This window comes from Lathyrus oleraceus, chromosome 7, assembly GCF_024323335.1.
Source record: "Lathyrus oleraceus cultivar Zhongwan6 chromosome 7, CAAS_Psat_ZW6_1.0, whole genome shotgun sequence".
Lineage (NCBI taxonomy): Eukaryota > Viridiplantae > Streptophyta > Magnoliopsida > Fabales > Fabaceae > Lathyrus > Lathyrus oleraceus.
The window spans coordinates 51,186,658-51,203,291 of NC_066585.1; the positions used below are offsets into that span (position 1 = coordinate 51,186,658).

The window sequence follows — 16,634 nt, forward strand, 5'->3', positions numbered from 1 at the left end:
GAGTTAGGTTTTTATTAGAGACCTCAACATAGGGATCGTTTGCATGACATCTATTAGGCTCGAGTTAGTCTTCCTTTTAGTCTGTTGTTTCCCTGGTCTCTGGTTAGGAGAGAGTTTCTCCCCTGTTAAGGGGAACTACGTCGCCCTGATTCTCATACCAGATGAGATACGTAGGCAGGAGATCGAGCGAGATCTCTCCGGGCGCCTTTTTTTCTTTGTCAACCTTTTGTTTCTTTTGACGTCTCAGAGTCTCTTTCTCTTTTTGTTTGTTTACCACTATTAGGTTCGAGTTCCAGACTCCCTATTAGTTTGTTTCTCCCCTGTTAAGGGGAACTACGCCGCCCTGATTCTCATACCAGATGAGATACGTAGGCAGGAGATCGAGCGAGATCTCTCCGGGCAACCTTTTTTTGTTATTTTGGTTTTGTGTGTGCGCATTACCCTTATTCCCGACTTAGGGATATTGTTTGTGTGTTAACTATTAGGTTCGAGTTCCAGACTCCCTATTAGCTTGTTCTTTCCCCTGTTAAGGGGAACTACGTCGCCTTGATTCTCATACCAGATGAGATAGTAGGCAGGAGATCGTGCGAGATCTCTCCGGGCAACCTTTTTCTTTTTTGTGTGTGTGTTTTGCTTGGCAACTATTAGGCTCGAGTTCCAGACTCCCTATTAGCTTGTTGATCTGATAACCTTTTGCTTTGGTGTTCGCTGGTTAGCGTGTGCTTGTTTGGAGTCGGATGTAAGCCCATGTATTGGCATTGTGTTTCCTTGTTATTGTTGTTTGGAGTCGGATGTAAGTCCATGTATTGGCATTCTGTTTCCTTGTTGAGTTTTCTTTTGACGTCTCAGCGTCTCTCTTTTGTGTTTTATTTCGGCGTGCGTTAGCCGAGCTACGAGTGCTCTGATTCTTACTCTGGATAGATAAGATACATAGGCATAGGATGCGATGTCCTAGCGAGCATGTTTCCCATTTCCCCGAACTACGTTGACTCTGATGTTTGTTTCTGACAAACTACGTAGGCCCAGGATGCGACATCCTGCCGAGTCCACTTCCTCCGTTTTCCTTCCCCTGTTTTATTATTCCAGTGTGTGCATTCTCTTTGAGCAGTTATTTAGAAACCTTTTCCTATTCTTTTGAGCATGGATCCCGTCGAGTACGACGGACGTGAGGGGTGCTAATACCTTCCCCTTGCGTAACCGACTCTCGTACCTTGCAATCTCTGGTCGTAAGACCGTTCCTTTCCCATTTCTTAGGTTAGTCCTGCGCTTCCTTTCCGTCATAGGATGAATAGCGTCGATGGCGGCTCTGTAAACATGTTTTTTCCGCCGGTTGTTTTTCGCGTTGCGACACTATTCACTTTGATTTTCTCCAATTTGTTGATGATACAATAATTCTCTGTGAGCCTTCTTGGAACAACTTGTGGAGTTTAAAAGGCATTCTTAGGGGATTCGAGTTTGTTTATAGATTTTGTATTAATTTTGCAAATAGTAAGCTTATTGGAATAAATATTAATGAGGACTTTATTCAAGCAACGTCTTTGTTTATGTCTTGCAATCTTGGGTCAGTTCCTTTCTCTTTCCTTGGGATTCAAATAGGTGTTAATTTGAGAAGAAAAGAAGCTTGGTTTCTGGTTTTGTCTAAATTGCATAAGAGACTTTCGTTATGGCGCGGCCTTCATTTTTCTTTGGGTGGAAGAATCATTTTGATCAATTCTGTTTTGACTAGCATGCTTGTGTATTATTTTTTATTCTACAAGGCTTCAAAAGTGGTTTTGAAGGAGATAACTAAGATTCAACGAGATTTTTTATGGGAAGGCTCCGACAAAAACCGTAAAGTTAATTGGATCAACTGGTCAATTATATTAAATTTGAAGAAGAAAGGTGGTTTACATTTGAAGGATAGCAGAAGGTTTAATTTGGCACTGCTGAGCAAGTGGCATTGACGCATCTTCGATGACGATAATCCAATTTGGCTTAATTTCTTATTTTTTTAGGTAAGCTGACTTGAGGTCGAAGATTTTGGTATCTGGTGCACTGACTACTTCCCATATGTTGATGTTTTTCAAGTAATTCAAGTGTTGTAACCGGTTAACACGGGTAGGTAGCCGGTTACACCAAGGCCTGAGGTTTAATCAAGTAGTAGAAATGTGGAGTTTTCGCAGGTATAACCGGTTAACCATTTTGGTGTAACAGGTTACGATTGAAGCTTATTTAATTCCAATTTAATTCAGTGTCAGGTGTAACTGGTTACCCACTTTGGTGTAACCGGTTACAAGCGCGATAATTTGTTTTTTTGTTATTTTACTTGGTCAATTCAGTTCCCAGTTGTATTTTATCTTATATATAGGTATTTGGGATGAACACTCTTCCTTGGTTAATGCAATAATAATATCTCACCCTCAATTCTCTCTCTCTCTCTCTCTCTCTCTCTCTCTCTCTCTCTCTCTCAATTCTACTCTTTCACTCTCCACATCCAAAGTTTCTCCACCATTGTTCACCAATCTTGTGGTGTCTTGTTCTAACATTTAGCATCAAGAGCCTAGTTCAGATCCACAAACACCTAGTGTGCAACATGAATTTTGTTTCAAATGAAAGAATCTCTGCAAAGCTACCTATCCTTGATGTGAAGAATTACGACAATGGGGCAAGAAAATGAAGGTGTTATTTGACTACAGAGATGTTCTTGAATTAATTAAGAATGGTGTTACTCGTCTTGTTCGAAATGCGACAAAGGCGCAATAAGCAACTCAAAAGGAAGAGAAGAAGAAACACATCAAAGCGATGTTATTGATTCATCAATCTGTTGATAGCGACAACTTTAAGAAAGTTGGTGATTGCAAATCGTCAAAGCAAACTTGGGAGATCTTAGAGAAGACTTATGCAGTGGATGACAAGGAAAATATGGTGAGGTTACAAACTAACAAACTTCAACTCGAATTGAATTAAATGGAGGAAAATGTGACAATCAACTATTTCATAACAAGAATCACTTAGTTTGTGAATCAAGTGAAGGCATGCAGAGAAACTGTTACGGAGTAATATGTTGTTGCTAAAATATTATGTTCTTTAACACCAAGATTTGGCAATATAGTTGTGGCGATTGAGGAGTCGAATGATCTTGCGATGATGAGAAAAGAGGAGCTGCAAAGTTCTCTTAAGGTTCATGAGCAAAGGATGGAAAAGAGGAATAACGATAAGGCAAAGGCAGAGATCGCTTTGCAAGCTCGTTTCAATGAGAATGACAAGAGATCGAAAGGAAAATGGCCCATGAAGAGCAAATGGAATTTTTAGAATTTTGGTGCAAGAGAGTCCCTAAGTTCAAATAATTTGACTTGTTAAAGGGGTGAGAGCAACTACAATAAACATGGTGGTCAAGGAAACTTTAGAGGTGAAAGGAAGAGGTTTGACAAGAATAATGAACAGTGCTATAATTGTCAACGGTTTGGCCATTTTACAAAAAATGCAATGCGAACAAGAAGGAATCTCAAAGGGATGAAGCCAAGGTTTTAAGAAAAGAATTTGATGAAGAGAATACACTCTTGGTCATGATCACGAAAGGGAATTGTAGCAACAAACAACTACGAGACAACATCTGCATTAGCTCAAAGAATGCTGAAAATTGAGATGTGGTCGGTTGAATGATACAATCAACCAGTGCATGAACAGGAAGAACCCGTGATGAGTTTGAAAAGAGTTTAATGCAGTGAGGAATGGTATTTGGACTCGGATTGTTCAACTCATATGACGAGAAGAAAGGATTGGTTTGTCAAATTCAATCGTGTCATGAAGAACAAAGTAAAGTTCACGGATGACACCACTCTAATGACTGATGGGACCGGTGATGTTTTGATCATGAAAATGGATGGTGGAAATTCCTTGATCAAAGACGTATTGTGCATTCCGGGAATCAAATGTAACCTTATAAGTATTAGCCAATTGCTTGAGAAGGGTTACAAGATTCACATGGAAGACAAGAGGCTGCATGTTATGGATGCAAGAGGAGTTTTGGTCCTTAAAGTGCCTATGGATTCCAATAGAACCTTCAAGGTTGAGTTGAAGGTAATGGATCATAAATGTCTTACTACTGCAACAAGTAGAGAAGAGTGGATGTGGCACTATCGTCTTGGGCATCTCAACTTTTGAGATCTCATAGACTTGCAAAAGAACGGAATGGTAATGGGGCTGCCATCAATTAATATAACATATGAAATTTGTGAAGAATGAGTGTAAGAAAAGTAACATAAGGGAAGATCCAAAAAGGATGAAGACTGTATGACCAAGAATCACCTTGAAATGGTGTATTCGGATGTCAGTGGGCCGATGCAAGTAGACTATATTGGTGGCAATAGGTATTTTGTCACATTTATCGAAGATCATAGTAGAAAGCTATGAACATACCTAATCAATAAAAAGGATGAGGTATTCAAAGTCTTTAAGAAGTCCAAGTCCATGGTTGAAAGGCAAAGTGGTCAAAAACTCAAAGTGCTCAAAATGGATGGTGGAAGAAAATATGTCTCAAATGACTTTGGGATGTTTTGTAATCAATAAGGGATTGTACATGAGGTAGTGCCTCCCTATACACTACAGAAAAACAGTGTGTCCGAAAGGAACAATCGATCGACCATGAACATGGTGAGAAGCATGTTGAAGGGGAAGAGGTTTCCGAAGGATTTATGGGGAGAAACAATGTCCATAATTACCTATTTGTTGAATAGGTGCCCTACAAAGAATCTTGAAAATGTAACATTGGAAGAAGCACGGTTGGGATTCAAACCAAATATGAACCATTTGAGATTCTTTGGTTCCATTGCATACCGACATGTTCCGGGTCAACTTAGAAAGAAATTGGATGACAAGGGAAAAGTGATGATACTTGTTGGATATCACTCTACCGATGGTTACAAACTGTTTGATGTTGTAAACATGAGGGTCATGATCAATCGAGACGTTGTAATCGATGAATTAGCAGAAGGGTGTAACCGGTTACCAGCAGACGTTACCCGGTTACATGTAGGATGTAACTGGTTACCAGAAAGTTGTAACTGGTTACAGCTTCAAAATTTCCAATTCTGAGGAAAGTGGAAGACCACAACAGCATGTCGTCGAAGCCCGAAATGAAGAAAATGTTAGAAGGGGTTTGCTTCGAATACTTTAAAATTATGAGTTGTTTCGAGGCAACGAAGTCAATGATGATGGTGATTTCGTCCATTTCTCACTTATGGACGAATCTGAACCCGTTAATATGGAAGATGTCTTAAGTGATCCAAAGTGGATTTATGCTATGAAGGAGGAGCTGGAATCCATTGATAAGAATAATACTTGGGAGTTAGTATATGTACCAAAAGGAAATAAGCCAATTGTTGGGAAGTGGGTGTTCAAAGTGAAAGCAAATCCTAAGGGTGAGATAATCAAGCATAAGGCTCGATTGGTTGCTAAAGGATTTTTGCAAAGAGAAGGCATAAATTTGAGGAGGTTTTTGCATTGGTTGCTAGGATTGAAACCATTAGGATTGTTGTTGGTATTACTAATAACCACAATTGGCCTATCTACCAAATGGATGTCAAATTCATGTTTTTTAATGGATCGCTTGAAGAGGAAGTATATGTAGGAAAACCCTTTGGTTTTGTTGTGAAAGACCAAGAGTTGAAGTTCTACAAGTTGAAGAAAACATTATATGGTTTGAAGCAAGCTCTGGGAGCTTGGACTAAAAGAATTGATGATTTCCCAAAGGATGTTGGCTTCAAGAAGTGTGTGTCCAAGTACAAAGTGTATGTGAAGACGAATACGAGTGAAGGAGTAATTATCCTTTATCTATATGGAGACGACTTATTGATCATGGGCAGCAACAAAAAGTGTATTTCAAAGTTCAAGAGTGAACTTATGGAAGAATTCGAGATGACCAACCTTGGCCTCGTGACATACTTCATTGGTATTGAGTTCCACAAGTCCAAAAGGGAACTGCTCATGCACCAAAGAAGGTATGCTCTTGAGATATTGAAGAAGTTTTAAATGGAGCCTTACAATGTTGCCATTTCTCCAACTGAACCAAGGTTGCAGTTGACTAAGAATAAGGATAAACAAGATGTTGATCCAACTCAATATAGGCTATTGATTCGATCCTTGCGTTACTTATGAGATACATGACCAAATTTGGCATTTAGTGTCGGTATTGTGAGTATATTCATGAGGAGAACAAAGGTGTCTCACTTGGCAGCAGTCAAGAGGATCCTACGATATGTCAAAGGTTCTGTTGGCTATGGAATTCTCTTTCCCGCAACGGATACGGGCAGAAAATGCAATTTTCTCAGTTTTACCGATTCTAATTGGTGCAAAGATATAGATGATCCAAAGTCTTACAGTTGGACACATCTTTATGTTTGGTGTGACACCAATCTCATGGTGTCCGAAGAAGGAACCAATAGTTGCACTCTTATCTTGTGAGGCCGAGAACATTGTCATTTTGTTATATGTGTTCCAAGCCATGTGGCTTATTGTTAGACAATAGGCTTTGATATAGAGGAGGTGAATAGGTCACAAGTTAAAAACTTTGAACAAAAACAATTTTGAAAAGTTCATGGTAAGAGGAAGTAACCCGAATTGAATCGTCTAGCCGAACCTCTATCAAAAAGATCAATATGCATTAATATTATAAATGAATGATAATGAACAAAAATTGATCAAAGACTTTGGATCACTACCAATTGAATGCTAAGCTACAATGATAGTTTATTCCCAATGATCAATCACACAAAAAATCTATTGTGGTAAATTATCGAACACCTTGTGTGAAACCGATTTTGTTTGGAAGTTTATATGGTATTGTTGATCTTAAAATCCAATCACATTTTAAAGGATTATGATCAATTCAATAACAACTATTTAAAAAGGTAATCAAAAATATTATCCAAATAAATGGATCGCACGATCGATGAATTCAACAATTCGCAAACGCAAAATAAAAGAGATAGAGGGGTAGAGAGAGTACACAAAGGTTTGTTTAGGCAGTTCCCCAATCGACCTCACTATGGGTACTTCTTCCCTCAATTCAAACTCGAATTGAGATGATGAAATTAACCTTACTTTTCAAAAGTATGTATATAAGAGAGATGTAGCAATCCAACCCTACAAACCCTAAGTTTGATGTTGATTTTGACACCTTATCTTCCCTTGATCAAAGTTTGATCAAGTAACCCAACAATGCTTTGATTCACCGTCTCACGCTACTCATTTCCAAGAAACCCCTTGTTCTTTAAAGCTTTCACTCGATCGAAACCAAACTGCGAATTGTTGTAACCCAAGATTTACCAATATGATCCACCGTCCTATGTTACTCCTTTGCAAGAACCTTCCGCTCTTCAAAGCCTTCACTCGATCGAATCCAAATTGTTTAATCTCATCCAAAATCTTCCAATCCAAATTTGATCTTGAAGGAAAACCCCATATCGGTTTTCTTATTTGAAACTCTCAAAGATCTCAACCCAATTTACAATTCAATCAATCTAAATTGGACGTTATCAACCCTAATTCTAGATGGGACTCAAGCAAAGAATGATTATGTGTAATTTTTTTTGTGTATGCATAGAATGAGGTTGAAGATGATGAGAATGCTTTGAAATCCTGATTTCATGTAGGTTTACTCTAGAACGTTACTAGAAATGATGCAAGTATGAAGTATTTATATGCATACATGTTTGGAGGCAAAAGGAATGCAAAAGATTTGAAAAAGTTATGAATTTTTGGAAAATTACGTTGCATGAGCCGACCTGTGTAAGTCATGAGCCGACTTGTTCGAAGCATGTGCCGACCTGTAAAGGCTCACATAAAACAATATATACATGCTTTAAAAATAAAGTACATATGCTGACCTGAAAAATGGATGTGTCGACACAGAAAAATGTTTCTTCTATGTGTGAACCTGAAACATGTATGTGTCAACACATAGGTTATTTTGCCTATAAAACTTGTTTTTGATGCATTTTTTATGCATGAAACCTTTTTCAACTTATTTCAAAATGTTTTTATGCTTCCTAATACTACGATGCACATTGAGAATCAGAGGATATCGTCCAATATACATCAATGCTAAACTATCCTAGTTGTTACATCATATAGAATACATCTAATAGAAAGTTGCACTCATATACTCCTCCTGTTTTATGATGTCAAAACTTGAGACGGTGTGTTTCGTGTATTCATGAAGGCCCCCCCTAAATGTATGCATCCCAACTTCATCTTGCAGATGCTTCTCCCATTTTGACAACATCAAAAATAGACAAAGCAATCCATGAGAAGTATCTTATATCATACATAATCTAATATAACACACACAGGCGTTTGCAAAGATAAGATCATCAATACCACAACACTCACATAGAATGATGTACATATTTAAAAAGAATGCCTAACCATAAATAAAAGCATTTAAAGCAACAATATAACATGGTTGCCACAACTTATGCCAAATAACATAGACAATAAACATGAAACACGAAGGAAACGATATAATCAAAAACTCTTGAGTTGATACAAAAGCGACACGATTACGTGACATATATCTTTAGTGCTCCGGAAATAATGCACATGCATGTGCTCTAGGAAGGCGATATATAGATTTACCACCACTCGAACCAAAAACAGAGATGTTATCATAATAATGACACACTACAAGAATTTTGCTAACATTATAACATGTTTAAACATATTTCATGTCGGAATAGATAACAAGTCAATACACAAAAAACATATTTCAAGTATGAAAGAAGAATAACATAAAGTCCCTATAAGCATATAAATTGACATACATCAATAGCAATTTTTGGAAGTGAACATTCATGTACTATTTCATACATCAAGAATATCAAACATTTGGAACATAAACAATATGCAAAAGTAAAAGTTTACTTTCAAAGAGGGAAAATGGAACAATATTACCTCACTTATGAATTAATGAAGGATGCACTCACATATGATTAAAATTCCAAGAAAAGTTAGAGCAAAAGTATATAACGTGCATGCAGCAAATCAAATTTAGGAAATATTTGAGATATCAAGTATCCTTAATTCCCTTCGAATGTTGAAAAATGATTTGGTCGCAAGAGTTTTTGTAAAGATATCCGCAAGTTGATTTTTGCTATCAACATTCTCAAATACTACGTCTCCTTTTTCAACATGGTCACATAGGAAGTGATGACGAATATTAATATGCTTAGTATGAGAGTGTAACACTAGATTTTTTGTTAGATTAATAGCACTAATGTTGTCGCACATAATAGGAATGCATTGTAGTTTAATATCAAAATCAAGTAGTTGTTGTTTGAGCCATAAAATTTGAGCACAACAACTACCGGTCGCTGCGTATTCCGCCTCGTCAGTTGACAAAGCAACAAAAACCTGTTTCTTGCTATGCCAACTTACTAAGGAATTTGAAAACATGTGGTAAATTCCACTAGTACTCTTCCTATCCAATTCACAACCGAAAAAATCGGAATCACTATAATCAACCAAATTATAATCGCTTCCCTTGGAATGCCAAAGCCCATACTTAGAAGTACCATGAAAATATCTAAGAATATGTTTTACGGCTTTTAAATGCAATTCCTTAGGAGCTGATTGATAACGAGCGCACATACACACGCTAAACATAATGTCCCACCTAGATGCAGTAAGATATAGAAGAGAACCAATCATACCTATATACTTCTTGACATTAACATCCTTACAATTTTAATTCTTTTCCAAGTTTTCATTTGTGGGCATTAGAGTGTCAATAGATTTTGTATCTTACATATCAAATCTCTTTAGCAAGTTGTTGCAATATTTTGTTTGATACACGAATGTCCCTTTGTTGAGTTGCTTTATTTGAAGACCAAGGAAGTAATTCAACTCCCCCATGAGGCTCATCTCAAACTCATCCTGCATAAGCTTAGAAGACTCCTTGATAAGTTACATGTTAGTGGAACCAAAGATGATATCATCGACATAAACTTTAACTCTTTGGAGAAAGCATAAAATGTTAAAAGTATAGAATACATATTAGGATGAGGTCACTAAAGATATGTAAATTGAAACACACCATGGTTATCAATTGAAATCATTGGAAGTGAACACTCATAACACATATCATACACTAAGTATATCATACACCTTTGAAAAAGAAACAGGTAAAATAAAGGACTTACTTACAAAGCGAAAATTGAAACGATATTACCTCACCGTATGAATGACGGAGGATGCACAATGAATTCCACAAGAAACTCTCGAATGAAAGTTGGAATAAATTCAAAATGTGTCATAAACCCTTTTGACATTAACGTTATTAACACTTCCATCTTTGTTTAAGTACATGATAGTGTGATTTGTAATATCTCCAAGAATGTTATTAATTTGATGATCATTGGAGATTCTCCAAGTCAAAGGAAGATCGTCCACTGCAGCTAGACTTTCAACCTTCTCCTTTTCACAATAATTATCTTCTTCTTTCTCATGTTCCACCGTTTTAGATTGATCAATTCCTTTTTCGGTTTCTTTGAGAATCTCTTGTGAAGATATACCTGCATTATGAAAAGAAACACATATCCCAACATTTCTCAGATAAAACATTAATACTAATTGTCATACCCCGATTTTGGCCCTGAAATTTTTTTTCCATCAATCAGTCATTTGCATTTCTCCTCATGACCATTTCACGTTTAAACTCTTCACTTCATATTGAAAGATCTTTTATTCATTCATGTTACAATCATTTCATTCATGCATGATTAAATTAATTTTCCACATGTCTTCGGTTCACGTTCACATTCTCCATTTTTATGTTCGAAATTTTCACATTATATGGGGAAATCACTATTCACCCATATTTGAGAACTCACATATTCATTCATGTTACAATCATTTCATTCATGTCCAAGAGTGTCCTCATATTCGTTTAATCATAGTCATGTGATTATTTCATAATCCTAGAGTGTTATCACACGAGTACATGAAAATTCTAAAATACAAAGAAATATATTTTTTTTGCTACCAAATACCATTTTTTTCTTTCATTTGCGTCACATATACGTGTTTGGAATTGTTACAATGGATGTGGAAGGTGATACATTCACTAATGTATCTACAAGCAACTTGGAACAATGTTTTCCATAGAAAAAAGAAAGCTTCCACGGAGATATGCTAACGAATTCATGAGCCGTACTAGAAGTCACTTATTTTCTAAATCTTTTGGCTGGAAGCAATTCTTATTATTCATAGAACAAAAGGAGCCAACAAGTCTTTTGTTAAGAAAACCAAAGGTGGCAAAGTCATGAAGCAAGTGAGGGAACACTACTTGCGAGATGATATATATTGGGGTGCATGCCGAATGTGACCAAATTTCGAGAAACCATTTCAAGGATCTTGAAAGCACCGATTATTACTGCCCTACATGTAGAGGCAAGTTTGACTTTGAGTTATCTGATTCAGAAAAAATCAAAGACAAAAGTCAGATCGAACCGAAACAGTGGGCAGCTAGTGCTTTCAACTAAGGTCAATGTTCTCTGCAATGGTGTGCAAGGCATATATTTTCCAAGCCTACACTTAGTTGTGTGCAAGTGTGGTTTTTGTGGGACAGAAAAACAAGCTCTTAGCGAATGGGAAAGGCACACGGGTTCCAAATTAAGAAATTGGAAAACAAGTATTACTGTGAAAGACTCTAGGCTACCTTTGGAACAATGGATGCTGCAGGTTGCCGAAGTTCATGCTAATGCTCTAGTTTCCGTCAAACCTAAAAAAACCTTCTTTAAAAGAAAGGAAGCAGAAGTTGCTTACCTTCTTGAAAGAGAGGTACGAACCTGTTTATGTAAGTGGACTACAGAGCGCTGTGCTGTTTGTAGATGGGTTGAAGACTGGGACTACAATAAAATTATCATTTGCAACAGATGTCAAATAGCTGTTCACCAAGAATGCTATGGAGTATTAAATGTTAGAGACTTTACATCTTGGGTCTGTAAAGCCTGCGAGACACCTAAAATCAAGCGGGAGTGTTGTCTTTGTCCTGTAAAAGGTGGTGCTCTAAAGCCAACCGATATTGACACATTATGGGTTCATGTCACCTGTGCTTGGTTTCGACCTGAAGTCTCGTTTGCTAGTGATGAGAAAATGGAACCTGCTTTGGGAATTCTTAGTATTCCATCAAATTCTTTTGTGAAGATTTGTGTTATTTGCAAGCAAATTCACGGTTCCTACACACAGTGCTGCAAATGCTCCACTTATTTCCATGCCATGTGTGCATCAAGGGCTGGTTACCGAATGGAGTTGCATTGTTCGAAGAAAAATGGGAAGACAATAACAAAAATGGTTTCATATTGTGCTTACCACAGAGCTCCAAATCCAGACAATGTTTTGATTTTGCAAACCCCTTTTGGGGTCATTTCAACCAAAAGCCTTCTTCAAAAGAAAAAATTGGATCAATATTAATCTCATCTAATAGAATAAAGCAAGAAGAGACTCCTATTAATATCACTGAGCATGACCCATTCTCTGCTGCTCGGTGTCGTATCCTTAAAAGAACAAATCATACCAGAAAGAGAGCATCTGATGAAGCAGTTTTTCATCAAGCGAGGGGTCACTGCCACCATCCTTTGGATGCAATACAGAGTTTAAATGCCCACAGACCAGATATTCATTAGACACTAAGAGAAGGTCACCGAAAACCACTCAACTAGGCTTCTGAGCAAACACGAGCAAGGAAGAAAATGGATGCAGTTGAACAAGTTGTCCAGTTTGCGCTACTTCATAGGCAAGATATTGTTGTTTGTGATTTGATAATGGATTGTTGGATGCTATTGCTGCAGGTCCTTACGAAACCAACAGTGACGATGACGAAGGTTATTCGGTTTGGGTTGATTGATGCCAGTTTAATATCTTAACTCACTGCAGGTGGAACATCGGGGGTTAATTCCGCTGTCTGCGTCGATGGGTGAGCCGCTGCAGTTGCCGTCACCGTTTGATTGTGTTTTGGGTGGACCTTGGTTTCAAAGTGGGTGCGGCATCGAACTGTACTTTGAGGCTAAATCAGTCAGTGTCTCTGGAATAACTCAGTGAAGAATCTATTATGCAAATACAACTGCTCAGCAGCTTGAAGAAAAGATAGTCCAATTTCCTTCTGTTGATGAATTGTTGTCTACTTGCGCAAAACTTCTGATGAAAGAACCTCTTGCATTTCCTGTCCGTGACTTGCTTGTGATGATATGCTCCCAGGATGATGCTGCTGCCAAGAGTGGATTGATCAGAATTTCCTCTGATCTACTCAACCAGTGGGGGTTCTAGTCTTGATAGCAAGGAGAAACCGCAGGTGCCAAAATAGGTCGCAACTGATTTTCTTGCCTTAGACAGGTCGGCAGGTTTGGATGCAAGATTGTGTGTTATTACTCTTTCACTATTTGAATTTCTCAAAGAAACATCTTCTACTACATCAGTGCTAACATTCAGAGAGTTTACACCTTGATCTTGGGCTGACAATTCAGAATCATTCTCATGGACTCCATGACCCTTAAGTGTTAAGTTGTCATCCCATTCGGCTTTGTGGCCATCGCCTGTGTACGAACTTGTAGGCCTCCCTATTTCCACCTACATGCTGTCAATGACGTTGCGGATTTATCCGCCGCTGCTTCACTGGAAGGGACCTTCTGCGGAGGACACGGACAAACTCCAATATCTTCAATCTGTCGGCTGAGTTCCTGACAGAGCTGCAACAATTTCAAGTGAATCCACAAAATCGTTGTTATCGTATGGTTCCTTTTTCTTTAATCAGGCATGCAGTGGAGCGAATGAGTTCTTTCAGAACTGAAACCATGTTAGACACAACTGCAATGGCTCTTTCAGCAATTGTCATTGCGAGGTTCAAACTTTGTGTTTGAATTCATCTGTTAGACTTGGGTTCCTGAGTGGCCAACATGTTAACTTGGTCGTGATGCCAAATCTCAACCAAAACAGTACCATCACCCACTGGGAGAGGCTGTTTCCAAGGCTCCCTAGCAATCCTCATGTGTGTATGATCTGCCGCACTGTTGTGGCTGCAGGAGAGGTTGCTTCGTGTCTTAGCTACGCATTTCCACTTGCAGCTGAAGTGCATCCGTTCTGCTGTGTTGAACTCCATCGTTTTATTTAGTTACGTGGATTGGCCCAATTGCTTTGAAATGGATGCACAAACTGTTAGTTTGTTGCTGTCAAATGATGCTTGGATCGGATTCCTGCTAGATGAAGCTTCACGATTGAGCACTGGCATGTTTGAAGTGTTAGCCACAAGTGTTGTATGCTTCATGACAGGTTCCTCACGACCATTAGGAAGAGCTTGAGCGGACGCGGGGTTATAAGAACCTATACAAAACAGCTTTTAGAGGGGCTCGAATATCTTCACAATAACAGAATTATTCATCGGGATATTAAGGGTGCAAACATTCTAGTTGATAACAAAGGGTGTATTAAACTCGCAGACTTTGGTGCATCCAGGAAAGTCGTGGAATTGGCTACCATAAATGGAGCAAAGTCTATAAAGGGTACCCCACACTGGATGTCACCTGAAGTTATTTTACAGACAGGATATACAACCTCTGCTGATATATGGAGTGTTGCATGCACTGTGATAGAGATGGCCACAGGAAAGCCTCCATGGAGTCAACAGTATCCCCAGGGGGTGTCAACTCTTTTCTACATTGGGACAACTAGATCTCATCCACCAATACCTGAACATCTGTCTGCTGAGGCAAAGGACTTTTTGCTGAAATGCTTTCACAAGGAACCGGATTTAAGACCTTCTGCATCAGACTTGTTACTGCATCCATTCATCACATGCGAGTATCAGGAATCTCATTCAATATCACGCAGTTCAGTCAGGGACTCTTGCAATCGGATGGCAACAGATGGGATGAACTCTAGGAACTTTTTGGATTCTATCCAAGGATCAACGTGTACAGGCCTAAAGGATGTTTGTCAGATGGATAGTTTAAGGTTCTCGAATGCAAATCTTCTAAAACCAGGTTCCTACCAGGGAGCAGGAAACTATGACGATGACATGTGTCAGATGGATGATGAAGATGATATTTTCGCTGCATCATCAGTAAAAGCTAACCCTCTACTTGCTGCTGACGACATAAAGAGTTTCAATCCAATGTGCGAACCTGTGGAGGATGGCTGGTCTTGCAAGTCAGACGAAACACTAAATTTAAAGAAAAGCAGATTGAACTTGTCCCCAGATCAAACTATTAGGATAACTATGAGTCCCAAACCATCTCCTAATGCAGAGAAGGAGTTTTCATTTTCAAGTGAACCTCTTGGAGTTGAAGATGATGATGAAGTGACAGAGTGCAAAATTAGAGCTTTCCTGGATGACAAGGCATTCGAACTGAATAAGCTCCTGCACGTCCTTAAATCAATTTAATGTGCATGGTAATCAGTTAAGCGGTTCTAATCCCTTGAGCTTTCGCAATCTTGAGAGTTTGACTTAAATCTCTCTGCGAAATAACTTTAAAGGGATTATACCAATTGAGTTAGGCCGTATCATACATCTTGATACATTTGACCTATCTGGCAATGATTTTTTCCGGTCACGTCCCAGCATCTGTTGGTTCTTTAGAGCATCTTTTGACTTTGAACTGGAGTCGGAGCCATCTTGATGGTCCCTGGTCTGCTGAATTTGGGAATCTCAGAAGCATACAGATTATTGATATGTCCTTCGACAATCTGTCGGGTAGCATTCCTCCAGAGTTTAGACAACTGCAGAACCTTGCCTCTCTGATTTTGAACAACAATGACCTGCACGGAAAGATTCCGGAGCAGCTCACCAAGGCTATTCCAGCGAACCAATTTCAATTCGGCAAAGGCTACCGTAGTGAAGCCAAGTTAACGATATCGTGCCCGAACAGGCTCTACAATATTGGTTTAGCACACAGATAGTTGAGGTGTAATTAAAACATTTTCAAAAATTCACAAAGGTAATTTAATTATTACCAACAGTAAATGGATTTGGTTGAGAAGAAGAAGGGGACCACAAGCTGAATATGGACAAAAACTTCCCAACCTCCGTACAGACACTTCCCACTACTCTGAGAAGACACAGCAACACAGCAGAGAGGGGATGAGTGGTATATAATAGGAGGCACTGTTCATAAAGAAAAAACCCTAATAAGTTTGGATAGCCGCCACTGTTCACCCATAAGGAAGAGAGAATTCTGAAAAACACAAAAGCGTCGTTACTATTCACTAAGAGAAAGAGGAGTCGACGACAAGGAGAAAAGAAAGCCATAGTTTTTCTTGGTGGTGAAGAGCGGACAAGAAGATCAAAACCGGTTCAGGTGAAACGCTTACTCACATTCGTCGGTCGAGCTCGCCGCAACCGGTTAGCTTTCTTTCCGAGCTTTATTTCTATGTTTCGATTATGCTTTGAACTCCATGTTTGATTTAGCAACACCGCTGCTTGTTTGTTTGTGATGTTAACTTGCTGTTAAAATTTTGATTTTCAAAATGGAAAGAAAACTGAGCTTTGGTCATTCGTCGTTAGTGTTTTCAACATGAGCTTTGGTTATTCGTCTGTTTTCAACTTTGTGTTTTATTTAAAAGGTTTGGTGCGTCTTTTGTTATATTATGTATTAGCATTTGAAACT

General features: G+C 38.5%; 2 protein-coding genes and 1 pseudogene across 2 annotated transcripts; 2 read left to right on the plus strand and 1 right to left on the minus strand.

The window, feature by feature from the left end:
* Positions 1–8,557: 8,557 nt before the first annotated feature.
* Positions 8,558–9,687, minus strand: LOC127101964 (secreted RxLR effector protein 161-like). The gene is made up of 2 exons (XM_051039386.1): positions 9,345–9,687; positions 8,558–8,661 (listed from the first exon to the last, which is right to left on the minus strand). The coding sequence occupies exons 1-2, from the start codon at positions 9,685–9,687 to the stop codon at positions 8,558–8,560; spliced, it is 447 nt and encodes a 148-aa protein (XP_050895343.1).
* A 1,643-nt stretch (positions 9,688–11,330) lies between these two features.
* LOC127101965 (histone-lysine N-methyltransferase ATX5-like) lies at positions 11,331–12,686 on the plus strand (annotated as a pseudogene).
* Positions 12,687–13,249: 563 nt separating this feature from the next.
* LOC127105260 (mitogen-activated protein kinase kinase kinase NPK1) lies at positions 13,250–16,125 on the plus strand. The gene has a single exon (XM_051042429.1). The coding sequence runs from the start codon at positions 14,288–14,290 to the stop codon at positions 15,410–15,412; it is 1,125 nt and encodes a 374-aa protein (XP_050898386.1). The 5' UTR covers positions 13,250–14,287; the 3' UTR covers positions 15,413–16,125.
* The last annotated feature ends 509 nt before the right edge of the window (positions 16,126–16,634 follow it).

Bases quoted from the DNA above. Each gene is read 5' to 3' on its own strand.
- LOC127101964 (XM_051039386.1), bottom strand. From the start codon at position 9,687: ATGATTGGTTCTCTTCTATATCTTACTGCATCTAGGTGGGACATTATG. The intron at 8,662-9,344 runs GTAGTTGTTGTG...AAATTCTTGTAG, and splicing joins GGCGGAATACGCAGCGACCG to TGTGTCATTATTATGATAAC.
- LOC127105260 (XM_051042429.1), top strand. From the start codon at position 14,288: ATGCTTCATGACAGGTTCCTCACGACCATTAGGAAGAGCTTGAGCGGA.